The sequence below is a fragment of the Osmia bicornis genome, chromosome 6, assembly GCF_907164935.1.
Source record: "Osmia bicornis bicornis chromosome 6, iOsmBic2.1, whole genome shotgun sequence".
NCBI lineage: Eukaryota > Metazoa > Arthropoda > Insecta > Hymenoptera > Megachilidae > Osmia > Osmia bicornis.
This window is the reverse complement of record NC_060221.1, coordinates 10,685,671-10,707,946: the sequence shown is the minus strand read 5'-3', so window position 1 is coordinate 10,707,946 and position 22,276 is coordinate 10,685,671. Positions and strand designations below refer to the sequence as shown.

The following is a 22,276-nucleotide window of genomic DNA, read 5'->3' as shown; positions in this document are numbered from 1 at the left end:
AGGCAGTAACGACTGCCAATCACATAAAGAATCGGTGCCCAACAAGAGCTCTAAATGGATTGATTTCGTACGAGATTTGGATGGAAAGGACTCCAAATTTGAGTTACATGCGAGTGTTTGGAACGAAAGTATTTGTACTAGACAAAACAACAAATAAAGGAAAATTTGAAGAGAGGTCCAAAGAAGGAATTTTTATTGGATACTCAGATGAAGTCAAGGGCTATCGAATATGGGTAGAAAAAGATCAAAAGGTAGTAATTTCAAGAGATGTCAGGTTTACAGATGAGATCACAAGAGAAGAAAATCTAGAAAATTAAGAACTTGAAAAGCATGTAGATAATATGACAGAGTCACTTGAAGAAGTAGAAAACAATCGAGAAACGGAAATAGCAGAATATCAAAAGGTACATCAAGAAGAAGAAGAGGATCCAGAAGAAGAGGAAGCAGTAGGAGAAGAAACTACAATAGAAAAGCACTTGCGTGGAAGGCCAATGATCGTCAGAAGTGGCGGGCCTGGAAGACCGAGAAAAGTGTATAAAACATTGAGCACACACACCCAAGATACTGAAGAAGATCAAGTAAGGAGTGACTTAGAAAATATAGAAATTGAGGATGATGTATTTGAGGAAGCAGCAGGGTACTCTGAAATGAAATTAAAAGAAGCAAGAAATAGTGCAGAAAAGGAAGAATGGGAAGATACCTTAACACTGGAATTTAAACAGTTACTTAAAAACAACACATGGAGTCTAGTTGAGCGACCTGAAAATAAAAATATAGTCGGTTGTAAGATAGTTTTAAGTAATAAAATAAATGCAGATGGAAGTCTTGAAATAAGGAAAGCTAGATTAGTAGCAAAAGGGTATAACCAACAATTTGGAATTGATTACAAGCAAACTTTTGCACCTGTTGCGAGGCTTGATTCTGTGAGAATTCTTTCAGCTCTAGCGGCTCAGTATAATATGAAGATACATCAATTAGATGTAACTGCAGCATTCTTGAACGGAGAGTTAGAGGAAGAAGTATTTATGGAGATTCCAGACTTCCTAGGCCAATTTCTAGAAAGTATCGCTCTTCAGGAGGGAAAGAAGAGGAAACTGGGTAAAATAGCGAGTACAATGCTTCGACAGTTGAAAGAAGGAAATAAGGTATGTAGATTAAATCGAGCAATATATGGGCTAAAGCAAGCCGGGACTCAATTAGATTGTAAACTCAAAGGTTTCGGGTTGAAACCAATTAATACTGATCCATGTGTCTATTTCAAAAGAAAATCAGGAACTATCATAATTGTATTAATTTATGTTGATGACATTTTAATTGCATCAAATGATTTAGGTTGGATTAAAACATTCAAATCATATTTAATGAACGAGTTTGAAATTAGAGATTTAGGTGTAGCGAATTATTGCCTTGGTATAGAGATTGCTCAAGGAAATGGAGAAGTCAAACTGTCACAGAAGAAGTATACCCAGGAAGTTCTGAAACGTTTTAGAATGGAGAATGCAAAGGCCATTAATACTCCAATAGATGTAAATGCAAAACTCACCAAGGACGATGGGGGGTCTGAGTGTGATGAATCTGAAAATGGACGCTATCGTGAACTAATAGGAGCATTAATGTATTTAGGGGTAGCAACGAGACCCGACATAATGAGGACGGTGGTAGAGTTGGCTCAGTTCTCAGGTTGCTACAAACGTTCCCATTGGACAGCTGCGAAAAGAGTCTTAAGGTATTTGAGGGGAACTCATAAGGCTGAACTGATATACAAGAAGAGTGATCTACCTCTGACAGGGTACACAGATGCAGACTGGGGCTCCTGTGTGGTCGACAGAAAATCATACATGGGGTACGCGTTCATTTTAAGTGGAGCCGCTGTAACATGGAAGTCTCAAAAGCAAAGATCTGTAGCATTGTCATCAACTGAGTCCGAATATATGGCAGTTGCTAAGGCTGTGAAAGAGGCTATTTACCTGGATAGGTACCTGCAAGAACTAGGATTCGCGTCGAAAGTATTGCTATACAGCGACAATCAAGGTGCGAGATTGCTCGCCAATAACCAACTGTACCATAGTCGATCAAAACACATCGACATACGATATCATTTTATACGCGATGTCATAAAAGAGAATAAACTTAGTTTAAAATATATTCCTACTGATAGAATGCTTGCAGATGTACTAACAAAAGGATTGTCCAAGGACAAACATTGTTCATGCGTATTAGGATTAGGCTTAAACTTTAATATCAACTCTGATGTAAAGCGCCCGCATTAAGGGGGGAGTGTTGGAACAAAAATTACGTTTGTTTTTGGTTTTAAATTTAAAATAATGCGCGCGCTACCAGCCATATTTTTCTTTTTAGTAGCCGTACAAATACCGCCTTTTTTCTGTATAACCGTTATGTTTACCATTATGTATCGAAATAGAAAAGTTGTGTTCATTATCAAGGAATAAATAATTTAATTGAAAACGGATGATTGTTTGTATCCATGCTGGACCTTCTGCGGGTGTTCTGTATCCTCAACAATATCAAAATTGTTCAAGAGTAAACTATATAATCTGTTGTCCCATTAGTTTTATTATTTTGAAAAGTGACTAAATATACTATTTGCAAATTTCACAATTTATTTTGTTGCTATTATATTTATTATGTTATTGCTTTGTATGCATACATTTCTACAGACTATTTCTTATACCATAACCCTAGAAAGACCAAAGAGAGGGCTCATCAATGCCATGAAATAGCAAATATTGAAAATATAGTATTTTTATCAAAAATAAATTTCCAAAAAATTATTCATTCTCACTTATGCCTTTAAGATTTGAACTGCAAAGTGATTTACTACAACCATTCTTTAAAAAAGGAAACATTAGGAATAAATTATTACCAGCGTCGGATCAAGAGGAGGTCTAAAGGGGTTTACAGCCTCAGATCTCATTTTCCAGGGGCCCCCGGCTAAGCCATCTATTTACTGTGTCAAAAAATAATGGATGAAATTTTGTTTACTGTTACCCTTGTTCTTTATGATTAAATATTATTCAATTTTGTTTAAAATACATTTCAATTTTTAAACCAAGTTTACCAATCAAAAGGGCCCTTGAAAGTTTGATAGACCTCGATCCCAGAAATCCTAATCCAGGTCTACTATAAAATCCACACCAGCTTGGTTAACGCAGCATATTTCAAATAAAATTTCTTAAAATTATTAATTTCTGCTTGAACTATTCTGAAATTTTGTAGGCCAAAAAATAAACCTCTATTTTATTCTTTTTCGTAGGTTCTGATCTGGCAGGCGAAACAGCAGCAGCTCTTGCGGCTTCCAGCATAGTTTTTCGCAACCAGGATCCCGAATACAGTGCCAAATGCTTAAAGCACGCCAAAGAATTATATAAATTCGCCAACAGATATCGTGGATTATACCATGAAGCAATTCGTGGAGCAGCCCAGTATTACGAGAGTACAGATTACGGTGACGAATTGGCTTGGGCAGCTACGTGGCTCTTCAAAGCAACTAATGAAACGATTTACCTTGAAGATGCTAAACATCATTATCAACATTTCGACCTTAAAGACAGGCCAAATGAATTCTTTTATAATAAAAAAGACGCTGGTGTGCAGGTAATACTCTGCAGATTAAAATAGTAGGAATGGGTTGTGTTAACGGAAAATTATTATTACACTTATATTTAAAATATTTTTCTTTTTCTTTTTCTTTTATATTTTAAAAATGATGCGCAAAAATGTGGAGTTGCCAGTTTGTGAGTTTTGTTAATTTTCATTTATGGTCTTAAAGGGCAATTCGATACAAATCGGTACTGAATAAAATATTATTTAAAATAGTAAATAGTTCAATTTACTTCACAGTTGTACAGATATTTTATTTGTAGCGTTCAAATATTATTACTAGAAGTGTGCGGATACCTGAAATTTTGAGATCGGATTGAGTCGGAAAAAATCGGGCGGGATCGAGAAAGTTTATTGAAAGAGAATTATTTGAAGTATCTATATTGGGGGTATACATCCAGTCCATCGAAAGACAATTCATCGAACACAAATCAGCGAATGCTAATTCACCGAAAGATATGATTCATCGAATGCCAGTTCATCGAAGGGACAGTTCACCGATTGGGACAATTCACCGAAAACAATTCCCCGAATTGACAGTTCATCGAAAATTGGTAATAAGCTTAAAATCATACATAGATGTGATAGGTTAGGTTAGGACATACACTTAAATCCGGCCACCGTGAGGCGGCCGGCAACGCTTTCGTTATTATTTAAAAGATCACAATTTGTAGAAATCGGGAAGACAAAATAAGATCAAAAACATTCGATGAATTGTCTCATTCGGTGAAATGTGCGTTCGGTGAAATGTGCGTTCGGTGAAGTGGCATTTGGTGAATCGGTATCCGGTGAAATGTCCATTTGATGAATTGTACATTCGATAAATTGTCCATTCGGTGAATTGTCTTCGGTGAACTGTCTTTCGATGAACGGTCCGTAAACCATATTGGGTCCGAAAAGTATCCTACTATATAAATCTTATTTAGAGCCTGAAAGGGTATAGCCGGATAAGATGGTCAAAAGTGCCCCCAAACCAAATTCGACTTGCTATGAATCATTCGATAGGTGATCAAAAAAACCAGTCTGTGCCAAGTTTCAACCCTGTATCTCATCTAAGAGGGTAGTTACGGGTAAAAATGTGATCGCGAGGTTTTTGGCCAATTTCTTCTATTTAGTGACATTCGAAAATTCTGAAAAAAATCAGAGACATTTCTATTTATGAGGCACATATTACAGAATTTTTTCAGATTTTTAGGCTGAAAACTGAAGCCGTGAAAAATAAAAAACGTCAAAAAATCCTGAAAAATGGCAATTTTGTATTGAAGGAGATGAGGTCCTACGATCATATTTTTTTTATAAGTGTATATTATTAATACTATCATCCTCAATTTTTTTCAGATTTTTATCAGAGGTGCGCCATAGTTAAAAAAATTAAAAACCGATTTTTTCGCTGTTTTTTGCATGTTAGAGTTACTTATTCGGCGAATTTTCGTCTGTTATTTATCAAATACATGGTATATACACTGTTCAATGTTTTTACATGCAGTGGAATAGAATAGGAATTAAACTAAATAAACCGAATTGATAAAAGTACGTTATGTCCGTTATATTTCTGTTAAGGGAAAAGCACGTGCGCGGCGTGTGAATCGTTAAGTTTCAGGTACGGGAAAGAAAGTACTGGTGTCACAAGGCGAAACAATTATGGCAGAGTTGTTGGAAGTTTATTATTAAAATGGATGGCTTGTGTAGCCATTAACAAAAATGGATTTATTGACTATAAACTTTACACTTGCACTTTTTCGCATTTCTCTTTATGGAAGAAGCGCTTTAACAGTCTTCTGTTTTTTCTTAACATGCTTCATACCGAAGCGCGAGCGATCAGGATCGCCAACGTTAGAGGGCTGGTTGCCCTTTTCTCTACTAACCGCGACAATTTCAAAAAATTAAAGGTATTTTCAACGGTGTGGTGGTCCAGCAATAAAAGCTTCTGACTGCCAAGCCGCTGGAAGCTTCTTTTCGTAGGTTCGAGTCCGCTCAGACTCAATCTTTTTTTTTTGGAAATACATTGTTCAGGTTCCCGTCACTTTCGGACCCTGCACAATGCTAATTATTGCTGAATATAATGATATAAACTTTATCTATTTCATGGAGAAATTAATAGACAATATTGCTTATAGGATAATAATATTGCCGAATTACAATTAAAAATAAATTTACGCTGACATATATTATGATTTCTTCAGTTATAATACCACTTCGTTTTTTAGTTTACTGACATTGTTAAAAAAATATTTGAAATACATATTTAAAACATTAAATGCTATAAAGTTTGAATACAATAATCTTGTAAATAGATGGTGAAACTTTAGCAAATAAAATAATTTTAATAATCTTGCCAAAATTTCGCTTCCTATTTAGAATATTATTTTATTTAAACTTTGTAGTGTCTAACATTTTAAACACTTTGGTTTTCTAAATTTTACCCAGCTCAGATACAAATGATGCATGTCATTATTCTGGTCTTGGTTCCCTCTATGAGTTCTGATTACACTTTTGATAACAATTTCCAATAACAATATTTCCAAATTCAAAAATATTAAAATATAAAGCATTCAACGAACGTAGGCTTTTGACATAAAGACTATTCTTCGATAAAAATAAAAAATAATATTTATTTTACATATAAACATACCTGGCGCTTGGTGCAAGAAGTGCCATTGTGGTGTTTGTGAAAAAATGAATGAAATCCTATATTGAGTTTGTAAATAACTGTATATTCTATATAAAAAATAACAATTTCAAATTCTATCCAGAAGTGATATATGCTAATGCATATTAGCATACGTTATTTTTGAAAAATAAATTAATTTATTTTTGTAAAGATCACAAATAGCACGAGCTTTAATTTTCTACCTTTGTGTTAAAAAAAAATTTGAAACAACAGAAACTTCTGTGTCAAAAATTATTCGAACATTAATTTTGTAACATATTTTCAACTGCTAATATCTCAACTTTATAAATACCTATATTGGTACTTCTTGCGCCAAGCCACAGATTTATATCCGTTAAACATGAATGAAAATTGAAATATATGCTGGTTTTGCAGGTTTTATTGGCGCAACTGACAAGAGAGCCAAAGTATCAGAAGGCGGCACGTGCTTTTTGTGATTTCTCGGTGCACGAACAAAAACGGACATCAAAGGGATTGCTGTATATCGATAAATTTGGCACCCTGTGCCATGCAGCAAATGTCGCGTTCGTTTGTCTGGAAGCAGCCGATTCACCTGATATTGGGGATTTTCAGGAATATCGCGACTTTGCCGAGCAACAAATTTATTATATGCTCGGTGGAGGAGGTAAGTAGCATTTGATACAACAATGTGAAAATTCTGATAAGAGGTAAATTCAATTGAATATTCTATGGTAAATCAAGAAAAGAAATACAGTCAAAGAAAACTATAAGTAATCAATTATTACGATACGTTTGCTATAATGATACATTTTCAGGTACATACGTATATTAGTAGCGTAATCATAATTGCTGAAAAGGAAAGGGAAGGGGGACAAAAATTTATTTCTTATGCCTTATTAGTACTGTAAAAATATTAAGTTTAATTGTCCTTCCACGTTTACCACTAGGCAAAATCGACACGTGCCTAAGCTCCACTGCAGAGTCCGCATAGAACTATTTGATATTACTAGACTGTGAATTCTTTCTTCTAGAAATATGTTAAAAAGTATTATTTTACAATGTAAATTTTATACATTTCGCCTTTAACTTCTAAATTTAATTTAAAAATATCGGCCCCGAGTTTCATTTGTATATCTAGGGCCCGAAAAGCTCTAGGACCCGACACTGGCATAAATTGAAAGTATATTACGAATTATATGAGACTTATTGTTTTTTGACATTTTATAACATTTGTACAAATTAAGTTTTTCACTTTGTTATCATCATCTATTAAAATGAATAGATACTTTTTTTTTAAATATTCACAAATATTATAAATCTATGATACTCAAATTTATAAAAAGTATCACCCTCTGGTGTCGATAATCTTTCTAATATATCGTTAAGAGCACCATTTTAGTCGATGGTTATTGTTTACTAAAAAGTTATGCATAAAGGTATTAACGTCGGTATCAAAAGTAATGAGAACAATGTTGTATACGGATCTCACTGTTCCATGCCAAATCGATCACTTCTTGACGTCACCATCGGTGATTTTGTTCGAAATGAAATATATTGTAGTCCATATGAAATTAGGGCAATTTAAGTCATCATTTTGTTTTTTTCATTTAGAGTTTAGAGTTGCATCAACATCAAAAGTTATTAGCGATTGTCTATTAAGTCAAGTGCTCATTATGAATTACTAATTAAGAGGGAAGGAGAAAAGGAGTTGTTACAGTCTATTGAAAATTCCGATGGTCTTGCAGAATGTAATCAGTGTATTCTAGTAGGATGTTGAAGTGATTGTTTCGATGAGGTCGTCATTAATATTTAGTCTTCTTCGTACTTCGTTGTATTTCCTGCCATCTAGAATAATATGGTTGATAGTTGTAGGTTCGTTACATGTTTCGCATAGCACAGGCGGGTTGTTATTAGAAATGTAAGAATGTAAGAGTTTGATGTGTCCGGTCTTGATTCCAGTTACTGTGGTTTGTTGTCTCCTATTGAAACTGGAATTAATTGTAAGATCGTAGAAGTTGTTGATTGACCTATGGAGTACGCTTGCACTGTAATTTTTCCATGCCCGATTTCACGACTGTTTCCATAATAATTTTAGGTGTTTGTTGTATAGAGGTTGGCTATATATGTAGTTACCCCCACGTATGTCCATTTGGGTGGAGGCCCACACTATAGTCATTGTCTTTCCGTATTTAGCTAATTTGTCGTATAATTCTTGGATTACTACCTGGAATTCCATGGTCTGCTTCAGGTTTTGGGTCTTTAGGACGGTGAAGAGAGAGTCAGAAAAAAAGATGAATTCGGAGTGAAGGGATTTATCAATGAATTCAAGAGCTGAGAGAAGCTCGTAAATTTCGGCTGTGCGGATGCTATTGAAAAGGTTCATTCCGTGTTTAATTGTTTTTCCTTGCGTACAGATGACGGTCCATGTTCCAAGATTACTCTTGGAGCCATCGCATCGGTGTACACGTGGGTGGATCCAGGATATTTAGAGGATAAGGTGTTAAATAATTCTTTCCATTCCTGTGTAGTAGGTTGTGCCTTTTTCTTTTCTTTGAGTAATAGATCGATGTTAGGTGTCTTCAGTGTCCATGGGGGAATTTGGTAAAATCAAGGTAGCTTTTAATTCTTGCACGTTTTAAGTTCCAATTTCGCATATTTATGGACTCTGAGCCCGCTGCCGCTACCCTCCGTCCAAAGATAACTTAACCTATTTATGTGAGCAAAACACCTCCGCTATTGACCGGATCATTAGAGTCCTTTAGACCCTCTTTTCGTCGCTTCTAAACCGAAAACAACGATTATTTTTAATTGGCTTCATTTAATTAACGTGTGATTTCTGCACAATAAAATCTAGTGCATTCGACTCCGCTATCCGAGATCTATTGATTGACACCATTTCCTACCCAATCGGAGTAATAGCCCATATAGAAGTGTATCCTGGCTTCGTTCCATTTTCTTGGAAAAATATTGTTTAACCATATGGTGTTAAATAATTTGAGAAGTATTTTAGTTCTGATAGTAAGGAAATTATTAATTAAGTATTTAAAAATATTGTCGGGACCCGGCCTAGAGCTTTTAGCGGTTTTAAGAACTTCGTTAAGTTCCCTTTCTGAGATAGGGACGATAAGGTATATACCGTTGGAATCGTTGGTTTAGTATGCGTCGTCTGAAGTCTTCTGGGTAATTCATAGTACTAGAGTTTTATTGTGAACGCCGATGCTAGTATATCTGCAATTTCTCATGGCTTTGTATTAAGTGAATACCAGATCTCATTGACCTTGGTGTTATCGGTTAAAGTCGCAACAAGGTTTTTTTTGCTCTCTTTAATAATTTTTCTAGTTATTGCACGTAATCTTTTAAATTGAATTTTCTTATTTCCTGAATTATGTCTTTTTTAAATGGTTAAATGCTTGTTTAGAGTTACGCACGGCTTCTTCACATAGGGTGTTCCGTCAGGGAAGAGGGTTGTGGTTTTTTGGCGGAGAACTTATTTCAATAACATCATTAGCTACTTTAATGAGAGCGGAGAACATTTCCGTTGCAGTATCAATCTCGTTTATTTTATCTAGAATATTAGCTAGAAGAGATATTACCTCGAAAAACCACCCGGAGAAAGTTCCAACATCGATTTTTTTATCAAGCCAGAAAGCGAAATAGCTTCGCGGATGGTGCTCCGTGTTAAGACGGTTGCTCGGCGTCCCGCCTAGTAACTGCATTAGGCGGGACGCCGAGCAATCGTCCTGACGTGGAGCACCACTGTCGGTACTTCGTCACCAGCGAAGCTATTTCGCTTTCTGGCTTAATAAAAAAATCGATGTTGCACCTTTCTCCGAGTGGTTTTTCAAGATAAAAATCTGCTCTATCGTGTGGTATAATTCGATTTTACGCTGGACCTCTACATTTTCAGATAAATTGAAAAATACCCTAAAAAATTGGTGCCAAATAGGGGTCCCTCCGCGTTCAATGATCGTTTAAACATACTTAAACATTTATAATGTATTAAAGATAGGTGTCGTTGTATTCAGAAAAGTCTACAGAATCTTTTAATGTAAATAGAATTTCAATATCTTTTATAATTACGTCAGAAAATTTGTTTAAATCTGAAAAATGTTTTTTTTTCATTCAAAATCAAATTTCTCAAAAACTGCATGTATAGGAGCAAAACGGGTTGCATATTCGTAATCAGCGTACAAAACACTATAAGAATCACTTACAAGGGAACATCGGGGACTGATACACTCCGATTTTGATGAAACTTTACATAAATATTTATTAGGCCTATTTATAAAAGTAACGTTGGTGCCCGTTTTTCACTTTGAGGGAGATATCAACCCTTCTATCCGAACCGCCCTTTCTGTATATGTGCTTATAAATCGTAAACAACAAAAGATATCAAAACATAGTTGAAATAAAAGTTATACCGTTTCTTGAGGTCTATAAAGTTGCGTGTAAGTTTTTTTTTTTAATCATCCTTTTTGCAAAATTGAATTCCCCCTCCCCCTCCATTTTGAAAAACTTTACTTTTTTTTCAATCAATAAAAGCGCCTATTTATTATGAATTCAACGATGTATTATAGTGTATAGTTGTTTTAATTATTCCGATGGAATTTTTGATTTAAGTTGTTTGATTTGTCTGTATTGACCGCTAACTCGACTTATAGTATTTGCGACGTTGCGTTGGTAGAACCTATATAGGTACGTTTTACAAGATATTTGCGTTTATATAAAATCGCAATAACAAGCCATTTATTGTAGGCGTATGATATTTTTTAAAAAGTTAATCATGTTATTCCCGAAATACGTTCAAAAATTCGGATTTTACTCTTTCGATGTTTCGTGATGATCTTGAAAGAGGATCCATAGTCCATGATATTGATATTCGAAAATGGGCATTAGAAGCAAAAGAAAACATTGATTTGTCATTAGTATATTAGTAACCACTCTTGGCTAACGTCACCATTTTAATTAAGTTAGATTTAACCCTGAAGTGATGCGGAAGAGATCCATTTGTTCTAAAATTTATAATTAGACCTGACGGTTTCATAAAACCATTATCGCACCGCGCCGCGCCGTAACAAATCCGCTGACACTAGATATTCATTTTGGTTGCCTTTTAAGTTTATTAACCGACTTCGAAAAGGAGGAGATTACTCAATTCGATCAGTATGTATTTTTTTTTTTTTTGTGTGTGTTCATCGATTACTCCGAGATGGATGTACCAATCGGAACGAAACCTTTTACATCTTGTAGGGTATGTCTTCCGGTTGGTCCCGTTGAAAAAAAATTTTTCATTTTTTCATTGTTATTGCAAAATACAGGAAGTTTTTAATGTCAAAATTGGACGATTTCAATGATTTTTTAATATGTTGTCGGGGATATAATTCTGAACAACTTTTTCATTATGCATAATTAACGGAAAGCTTTAGTTTCCGAGATATTCGTAAAAAACTATTATTACTACTACATTGAATTGTACGTATGCCTACGTGTCACCTCCGAAAAGGTTGAAATGTATTTAGTATATTATTTAACGAGTAAATAGGTTTTATTAATAGCTGTTGGGTATTTGTATAAATGAAGTAGAAATTATTTCATACTTTTTAGTACATTTCGAAGTCGGTTGTGTTTTTTGTTAAAAATTATTTTATTACCATTTTTCTTCTTTTGTCGACTCGACAGAATCTGAACAGTAAATAGAAGGTATGGTGGGATTTCCTATACATTTGGTTGTCCTTTTTCCAAATGTTCAGTTTCTGTGACATTTGCTGTATTGTACACTTCTTATTATAGAAGAGTGAGTGAATTGCCGGAAATGGTGCGTCGGAAGTGCTGTAATTCTTTTAAGCGAACGGCACACATCAGAATTTTGTGAAAGAACTTCGTAATATCACATTATAAAATCACGTAATAAACAGATTATCCATTTTTAGTAATGTCCAAATTTTTGGCATGTTTCCTAGAACCGAGCGAGTTTTATGATTTTATTGATTTCAATACTGATTTCAAACCGATGCCCGAATAAATGGATTTCTTTCGCATCACTTTAATTCTAACTTAATTAAAAAGGTGTCGTTAGGCAAGAGTGGTTACTAATATAGTTTTCGAGGTATAAATAGGGTCATTTCATTGTATACGAGGCCTGCTGGTACTGCTTTGTGTTCGCGCATTTGAATTACGCGCCGGTTTTGGAAGCAACTGTCACAGCCGACTCTAGTACTAGCCATGCTGAACAACGTGGCAACACCGCTCACGTGACAATCGGGAGTCCTATTTTCAAAAACAGAATCCTGTGCTCGGAATTGTAATTAACGTCTTTTTTAATTAAAAGCTGTAGTAATATACGCTATTTTGTATTAATTATGTATTAAACAATACATAAACGTTGCAACTATGGCAAATAGAAGTGATGTGGTAGTATAAAATTGTTATAAATGTGATATAAATTTTGTGTACTCTCGAAGTAGTTTGGTGTTGTGAAGCATGATATTTGAAATATTTACAGTGGTTTCAAGAAAATTTAGGTATGAAGCAAAATGAAACCATCTTTGAATCAAATTGAAACATTTAAGAATTGATAAACGTGTATATAAGTGAATAAAAACCTTGAAACAAGCGAAATTATTGGAACGAAACCAAAGAGGTTATGTGAAGTCCAGACAGTAGCCGACAGTCTGACGCCGTTGATTAGCTTGGAGTCTGGGAGTCCGGGAGGCAGATAGAGTAGGGTTAGATGTTGATATATTCAGACCGGACTCCCGCGGTGTTGCCATTTTCAATTCAGCACGGCTAGTACTAGAGTCGGCTGTGCAACTGTGACTGTTTGGTGTTTAATCTTTTTATTTTTTTTTTTTTGGTAGCTGTAACGGAAATTATTCTATTGTTCTTACACCTAAAAGAATGAAAGTTTTTTTTTTTTATAAAGACGATTATAAGAAGTTCAAGCGTTATGTTGTAATTTAAATATTCTTTATTTTTCTTTAATAAAGTGAACAAAGTTATATAAGCAAGAACAGGTTATGGGCCCAGTCAAATCAAAAGTAAGAGAGTCAGCAAAATTCTATTAATCAAGTTCGCCTTAACCTAGAAAAACACGTGCTTGAAGAATCATAATGGATGCGAAGTTAAGTCTGGATAAACTGGTTGAATCAGCAGAAGGCAATGGAAAATCTAATTACGTAGCATGGAGATTTAAGCTTAATCTATTGCTGCATATGAAGGGCTTGTTGGAAATAGCAACAGGAGTAATTTATGAACCCTTTGAAGGAGATGCCGAACACCAAATCTGGATAAAAAATTAGACAAAAGCCCAAACAATCATGGATTAAATGTTGATGAGAAAATAGTCTTAAAATTGACAACACTTACATGTGCTGCAAAAATGATTGAAAGATTGGAATCACTCTGTGGTAAGAAAAGTCAAAAATCAACAACCATGCTACAGCAACAGTTTTTTGGTTACAAGTATGATGATTCGAAATCTGCTGTAGAAAATTATCTTGCAATAGGTGGAATAGCGCAAGAGTTAAGGGCAAATGACGAGGAAGTAAGAGATGATCGGATAATGTCAAAAATTCTAAATTGTTTACCTGTCAAGTTTGATCATTTTCATGTGACTTGAGAATTTGTAGCTGAAGTAAATAAAACTCTTCCAAATTTATTAGTTAGACTACAGCAGGAGGAGATTAGACTGTAAGGATGTGAGTCAGATATTGTTGACAATGTATTTATAGGAAAATTTTACAAACTCAGAAAGAATCAAACTAAAAATACGAGTAAATTCTCTAGAAAGAAATCAGATCAATCAAGTCCAAATTCAAGCCTGCAAAAACAGTCTGAAAATCTGAAATGTCACAAATGCGGTAAAGTAGGACATGTGAAACGTGATTGTCGCAGCAAGCCTTGTCAGGAATATATTGATTATTGCAAAAGAACTTACAAATGTAACTGCTGTCATGGAACAGGACACTTTGCTTATGAATGTCCCAAGAAGCAAGATTGATGATAATAATAATAAGTCATTCATCTCAGTGGCATTAAATTCGTCGATACTGATGAAGTTACTTAATCACCATGAATTGTAGATAAAAGACAGTGATGCGACACATCATTTAACTGGAAATCTGAGATGGCTGTCAAATCTACGTCCTTCGAATGCACCAATTATAGTTGAAATTGGACATTCAACAAAGTTAAACGGCATAGCCTTTGGTGATGTTCGTCTACAGGCGTATGGCAGTGAAAAGTGGTATCCAGTCGTACTGAGAAATGTCTTTGTTCTAGAACTCTCTTCCAATCTGTTCTCACAAGGAACCATACCGAACTGTCCGTCTCCGATTTCAATGAAACTCAGTGGATATATTAACCAGGTGAAAATAAGGGACACGTATTTTTTTATAGCGGCTCAATCGCAAGTTTAGGGGGTAAAATCACCCCTTGAAGTTTCAGCAAAAAAATAATATCATGAAAACTATCACAGATATAAGAAAACTTCTTAAGGAACAGATTGAGGTAAAACAAAAGGTGGTCACAGATTTTGTAAAAAGTGCTTTGTTTATAACAAAAAAATTTATTGTTACATTATTTTAAGAGATACAAAAATTTATATTATGAGAAAAAAGAATCTACATTTTTTTCTGAATTCATTGATATATAATATGATAGATTTGCCTCCTAAAGTTTTGTAAATTTTCATATAATACGCAGAACGTTCGAATCCGCCGAGGTACAGCCGCACGAGCTATACATGTATAGGCATACGGGCGGCTATTTCTGTGAGATACGCATTTATTAATCATAGCAAGATCAATTAAAATTTACAACAGTAATCTTAAGTACATTAGTATGCATTGCAGGATGGTATTATTAGGAAGTAATTTGTTGCTTGGAAATTACTATACGTTAATAACAAAATTGATGTAAAAATTAAAGAAATCATAGACATTAAATTCGAGAAGGCTACCAGTTCCTTTACTTTTATGTGTGTATATGATCGCTATCAGACGAGGATGATTTCGTCAAATTTAACAATTGATATCGTTTCATTTCGAATGAAGATTAAATATCCTTGGTGTGTGTACTATTTGTTAGTGAATTATTTATCCCAATTATGATATAAAAAATACAATATTAATAGTATGAAGACTGTGAATTTACGGAACATAGGTTTCACAGAAATGGTAATCCGTAAAAAATGTTGAAAGCAAAATGTTTTTTTACACCACGCACAAGTAATAATAGCAGCATTTCCACAAATGTCACATGTTGGTGCTGAATTTGCACCGAAATAAAAATCTACTGGATTGTCAAAATGAGGAGGCCTGTTTTCTATACATATAGCCACTCTTAAAATGTTATTTTGAAATTCAATCGTATTACAATTGATATCACGAATTGATATTTTATGCCCGTACGATATTTAGATATTTACAGAACGCAGCTTAAATTACATTAATTAAAATTAATTAATCTTCAACACAAGTGATTTCAACAATTATTTGTTATTTGCGTATATAATGGGTAATTCTTTACCGCACAGATATGTGCGTATAAAGATACATATGTTAAGTACATGATAATAATTTTGTTATCGTAATGTCTGCATGTCTCAATGCTAGCCTTTGTTAGACAGACATAACGTGAAATGCAGCGAAAATAAGATCTGACTGTGATTAATAAATGCGTATCTCACAGAAATAGCCGCCGGTATGCCTATACATGTATGTATATCTCGTGCGGCTGTATCCCGGCGGATTCGAGCGTTCTGTGTATTATATGAAAATTTACAAAACCCTAAGAGGCAAATCTATTATATTATATATCAATGAATTCAGAAAAAAAAGTCCATTCTTTTTTGTCATAATGTAAATTTTTGTATCTCTTAAAATAATGTAACAATAAATTTTTTTGTTATAAACAAAGCACTTTTTACAAAATCTGTGACCACCTTTTGTTTTACCTCAAGAAACCATCAATCTTTTCCTTACGAAGTTTTCTTATATCTGTGATAGTTTTCATGATATCATTTCTTTGCTGAAACTTAAAGGGGTGATTTTACCCCCTAAACTTGCGATTGGGCCGCTATAAAAAAATACGTGTCTCTTATTTTCACCTGCTTAATATATCCATTGAGTTTCATTGTTGACAGTTCGGTATAGTTCCTTGTCAGTAACAACAACATTAGACAAAGGTTATACACTACGTGCAACAACAAATAAGTCTGAAATAATGGAAGGAAGTAAATTTGTCTTGATAGCAGAACGATCAGGAGGTCTATTTTATATGAAGTTTCGTCCCATCGAGCAATATAGCCTAACAACAGTGAGTCTGAGACTTTGGCACGAAAGACTCACCCATCAACACATTCGCTATGTGAAAGACATTTTAAAAAGGAACAACATAGAATACATAGACGATTGGAATGAAAATGTCTGTAAGGGCTGCGTCTATGGGAACCAACACAATGTTTCGCATCCAAAGAATTGTATGATAGTCAAGAATCCATTGGATAGGATCCATGTAGATCTTGGAGAAATGAACGTTTTGTCCTTGGAGGGTGCAAAATATTTCTTTTTATTTAAGGATGATTATAGTCATTTTCGCACAGTTTATTTTTTAAGCCACAAGTCAGAGGCAATAAATAAATTAAACGACTATTTTAATACTCATGTCGGATAATGGAAAGGAAATCAAAAATACAAGAAGTAAGGATATTTTTGAGCAATTTGGAATATTTCATGAACGATCAGTTACCTATACACCAGAGCAAAATAGGAAGATAGAAAAAGAAATGTGTACAATGGTCGAAGCCATGCGAGCTGAGATCTATGCAAGAGACCTTGGACCTGCATTGCGGGCAGAAGCGTTGAATTATGCAATATTCACGATAAACCAGACTGGGACTAGTAGCATAATCGGAAAGACACCGGTCGAGCTATGGTTTGGTCGTCGAGTCAGCTTGAAATCCATGAAAAGTTTTGGCTGTAAATATTATTTATGTCTTGATACCATACCACCAACTCTGTAAGCTGGATAAAAAAAGTAAAAAAGGAATTTTCGTTGGATACGACATTAAGGGACATGGATATCATATCTATTTTCCTAGTCTGCGTCGAATTAAAGTTTCATGCAATGTAATATTCGACGAACTGATTGTTCCCGAAAGTGGTTACACTGAAATTGACTGTAGACAGGCCAACTGTGACGAGCAAGTGACCGAGAATGAACATCCAATGGAATCTGAACCGAATCAAAGAGAAAGACATTAGGAGAAAAGTTATGAGTATCGTGATAGTAGCCAGTCAGAGGCGACCGAAGAAGTTGAGGAATCACGACGCAGCTGGCGAGATCGTCGAAACATTAGAAGACCTGTAAAATATAATGATTATATAATGATAGGAGAAGTGGAGAACATATCTCTAAATGATGCTCAGAAGGATCCAAGTTGGAAAAGAGCTATGGAAGGTGAAATTAACTCACTCAAAGACATGGAGACCTGGGAATTGGTGGATTTACCAGCAGGTCGCAAACCACTTATATGTAGATGGGTTTTGCGAGGAAAGGTTGATGGTCGATTCAAAGCACACCTTGTTGCACGGGGATTTGACCAAAAACAAGGAATCGACTACTTCGAAACGTTTGCTCCTGTAGCGAGGCATACGAACATTTGATTGTTACTCAGTCATGCAGTAAGGAAAAACTGGCAAATTCAGATCTTCGATATCAATACAGCTTTCTTATTCGAGTAAATATTCATGGTACAACCAGAAGGCTTTGAAGATGGGTCTAGGAGGGTTTGTCGACTGAAGAAAAGTTTATATGGCTTAAAACAAGCCTCAAAGGAACGGAATGCCACATTCGCTCGATATATAAAGAGTCTAGAGTTCAATATTACAAATTATGATCCATGGGTCTTCTACAATAAAAAGAAGACTGTGATGTTCGGAATATTTGTAAATGATGGTATCATCATTGGTGATAACGAAAGAAAAATGAGGATAATTGTGTCCGAATTGAGTAAGAAATTCAAACTCCAGAAGATGGAAGACTATTAGGAATGGAGATTCACCGAATGAACGAAGAGATACTTGTCACACAACAGAGGTATACTCGGAAAATACTAGCTCGATTTGGCTTTGAGGATGGGTTAACACTCATGGATCCTGGAATGTTAACTAACAAGAAAATGAATAACAAACCACTCAGCGACAAACTATTTCGAGAATTAATTGGAAGTCTGCTTTACTTGTCGACAATTTCGAGACCGGATATTAGTTTTGGGCTGTTCATTAGAGGGGGAGGGGGATTCTTGAATGAAAGGGGTCGAGGGGGGACGCTGAAGACGAATTTTCGGTTCCGGAAATGCGGAAACTATCGGTGCCCATTTTACCCAACTTACACGCCCACTCGCTAAGGAATGGAGGAAAAGCCGAGGTGAAAAACCTCTTCTCTCGTTTGGTTTGGTACAAAATTTTCATATCCCTAGACTGCGGCTCTATTGGTTTTCTTATCTCCAATCGTCTGTAGATCTGAATCAACCCTTCGATCAAGCCTCTAGGTCGATTATGAGCAATTTCCAGCGGGTGGGCGTGTAAGTCGGGTAAAATGGGTACCGATGGTTTCCGCACTTCCGAAACTGGAAATTAGGTTTCGGTGCCTCCCTCTGAACCCAGATATACGGTTTTTCCCCAAAAATTCCCCCCCCCCCCCCTTTCTATACAACTACTTAGTTTTGCAACAAACTGTTTAAGTCGAAGAGTCAGTCAACCAAAAGTAAGTGACTGGAAAATGATTGAAGGCATATTTCGATATTTGGGAGGGACTGAGGAATTTGGGATTTTCTTTGGCGGAAAAACGAGCCTAAAAGCATACATCGACTTTGATTATGGTGGAACAGAGGCAAATATGATTTCCACGAGTGGAATCTTAATTGAATTTGGAGGCCCAATTGTCTGAAATACTCCAAAACAATCAGTTACTTTAATTTCGTCAGCTGAGGCTAAATATCGGGCTGCCACAAGTGAAATGCAGAAAGTCTGTTGGTTGAGAAGAATGATCAAAGAATTTGAGATTGGGAACATGTCTGAGCCAGCTGATCTGTATGTTGACAATAAAGCTGCAATTCATATGTTGGAGAATGCTGAAGAAAGAAAGCTGACCAAAGGGAAGAAGCACACTGAAATAAGACGGAAATTCGTAAACCAACATATTGGGAAGATTGTACGTCTCATTTACCTAAGTACAAAGGAACAAATTGCCGACATCTTCACAAAAGCGTTGGACAAGAAGCAATTTTAAAAACTGCGTCAGAGACTGTTTAAGGAGGAGTGTTAGAGCATTTGAATTACCTCGCCAGTTTTGTAAGCAGCTCTGACTATTTAGTGTTTAATCTTTTTATTTTTTTTACGCCTAAAAGAATTAAAGTTTTTTTTTTGTACAAAAACGATTGTACGAAGGTCAAGCGTTATGTTGTAATTTAAATATTCTTTATTTTTCTTTAATAAAGTGAACAAAGTTATATAAGCAAGAACACTTTGAGACCAGCAGTATAGGCAAACGACCATAATAGCGGAGGGCACGACTTGCCTACCTGAAACGGTGGTACACCGCCAGGGGAGGTCCTTTGCCAGCTCATTGTGACGCCAATTTTCAATTTTCCATCCTTCCAAAGGGCTCATTTTGAAGAGGAGACTTCAGGAAATATGACCATATTTTTTTTCAAAATTTAAATTACTCCGGCATATTATCGAAAAAAAGGCAAAAAGAAGAAGTTGCTTACATTGTTCAACATTGTACAGTTAATTATCGAGGTTGAAAAAATTATTTTATAATAGCCGAATCCTTTCTGAATAAAAGAAAAGAAAATGTAGCTCAATCAGACAAACAATTACACAGATAAAAATTCGTAAGTTAAGCCCGTTTTTGCCAAAATGGGCGAAAATTGCAAACTTCGTAGGCCCATAATTTCTAAACAAATTCGAAACCGGCAAAATGATAAATTAAATGCCCCTAATTTCACATGGACTATAACATACTTTATTTAGAACAAAATCATCGATGATGACGTCAAAATGATCGATTTGGCATGGAATACATCTTATAGATATTGGATTTATCTTTACGAACAGTTTTGATTTGTGTTAACCTAACCTAACCAAATTTTTTTACAATTTGTTAGGTTAGATTAAATTAGGTTAATATAATTTATCCATCGTAATACTATATCTTTCGAACCGATGTTAATACAGTTCTCCGCTGATAATAAGTCCCATGTAAATAACGCGATCTGATTGGTTATGCTTCATCTCAGCTCACATGTGACATCGGCCGTGATGTGTTATTGATCAAAGCGATCATATCTACTAATTAGGTTCGTGTAATGTGTGCATAGTAAGTACTTACTCCTTCTTTCTCTATGCCGTTCCGTAAGACTTTTTGTGAGCGAAAGTATATATATTTTCCAAACTTTTTTTCTTTATAACCGTTTAATAAACAACGCCTACCATGTAAACTCTTCGCAACACTACTCTGGGCGATGACCTTGCCAACATATTAAAAAAAAGCATTGTGATCGAAGGATACTATCTTGAAAATATTTACCAAATAATATTATAGACTACTGAATAAACTATTTCTTCAAATATCAAATAGGGAGGAGTTACGTCGTTGGTTGGGGTCGAAATCCACCGAAGCAGCCTCATCACGCAGCTTCATCCTGTCCGGATAGGCCAGCTGTTTGCGGATGGTCCGAGTTTGACAAGGATGCACCGAATCCTCAGATCCTTTACGGTGCCCTGGTCTCTGGACCTGACGAAGCAGATAAATTTCATGACCACAGAGAAGATTACGTATACACTGAAGTCACTTTGGATTATAACGCCGGCTTTACGAGCGCTCTTGCTGGACTATTGCAATTGCGGGTAAAAAGCATCACGTAACTCGCGATGACATTTTATTAATGACATTGTATCGTTGATACTTTTCATCACCAACTATTTCGCTTTTCGAAAACTGTTATATACGTTATGATACTGCACGAAGTGTTGTATAAGCTGTGAACTGAAAATAAGTAACTTTTTCAAAAGCTTTGTGGCATTTGCGGAACTAGAGTTTTCTTGGGACTTGGGCCAGATATATCTTTCAGAATATTTCTGTAATATTTCAGAATTCTATAATTTTCTGGAATTTTCGAAATGTAGATTTTTTGACTTTTGAAATTTTAAAATAACGAAATCTTGATAATTTGAAGTTTTTCATTTCTGAAGATCTGAAATTTTAGAATTTTCTATTTTTAAAGTTTTGAAATTTGGAAATTTTAGAATTCTTTATTTCTGGAATTTTGGACTTCACGATTTCTAGAATTTTAAAATTACGGAACTTTCGACTTCTGAAAATGTGGAATTTTCTATGTTTGGAACTAAGGAATTATAAAATCTTGATAATCTGAAATTTTAGAATTTTTGGATTCTGGAATATTGAAATTTTCAAACTTTGGAATAAAGAGGGATTCAATCTGCATTGTTTAAGGCCCTTCTGGCCCATACCTAATTACGTCAATGCTCTGTTGTTTTAGAAAAAGATACTAAATTTGGTAAAAAAATTGATACAGTGTACGTTAATTTGAGTATAATTTTATAACGTTCTGTGGAACTTTTAAATGAGATTTTAGTGAAAGTGTAATAATATTGGGAATATTTAGAGAGACAGAGAAATGATTGAACTTCTTATAAAAGAAGAAAGGCTGGTACAGAATTCAACATTAATAAATAGATAGAGTAATGTTGCTTTAACTGGTAGAAATTTAATAGTTACTAATGTATTGACATGATAGATGGTTTTAACTTTGATTAGATTTCAGTATTGTAAATTGTATGAAAATACTTCTGTTTTGAAATTATGTTACTATAGATGTTCAATTTTATAAAACTGATATTCTAGTCTGTATATTGGTGTTTTAAATGATTTTATTCGATTTTAGAATGTACATAATGAAGATCTAATTATAAGTTTAATAAGCGAGTAGGGTTT

At 34.9% G+C, this 22,276-nt stretch overlaps 1 protein-coding gene across 3 annotated transcripts in view; it reads left to right on the top strand.

The window, feature by feature from the left end:
- LOC114880932 (endoglucanase E-4-like) overlaps positions 1–21,521 on the top strand; it is an 85,344-nt gene extending 63,823 nt beyond the window's left edge. For all 3 annotated transcript variants that reach the window (XM_046286042.1, XM_046286043.1, XM_046286041.1), the window contains 3 exons: positions 3,275–3,615; positions 6,668–6,917; positions 20,900–21,521. In XM_046286042.1, the coding sequence (XP_046141998.1) occupies positions 3,275–3,615; positions 6,668–6,917; positions 20,900–21,186 (878 nt within the window). In that variant the 3' untranslated portion in view covers positions 21,187–21,521. The remainder of the gene's footprint in view (positions 1–3,274; positions 3,616–6,667; positions 6,918–20,899) is intronic.
- The last annotated feature ends 755 nt before the right edge of the window (positions 21,522–22,276 follow it).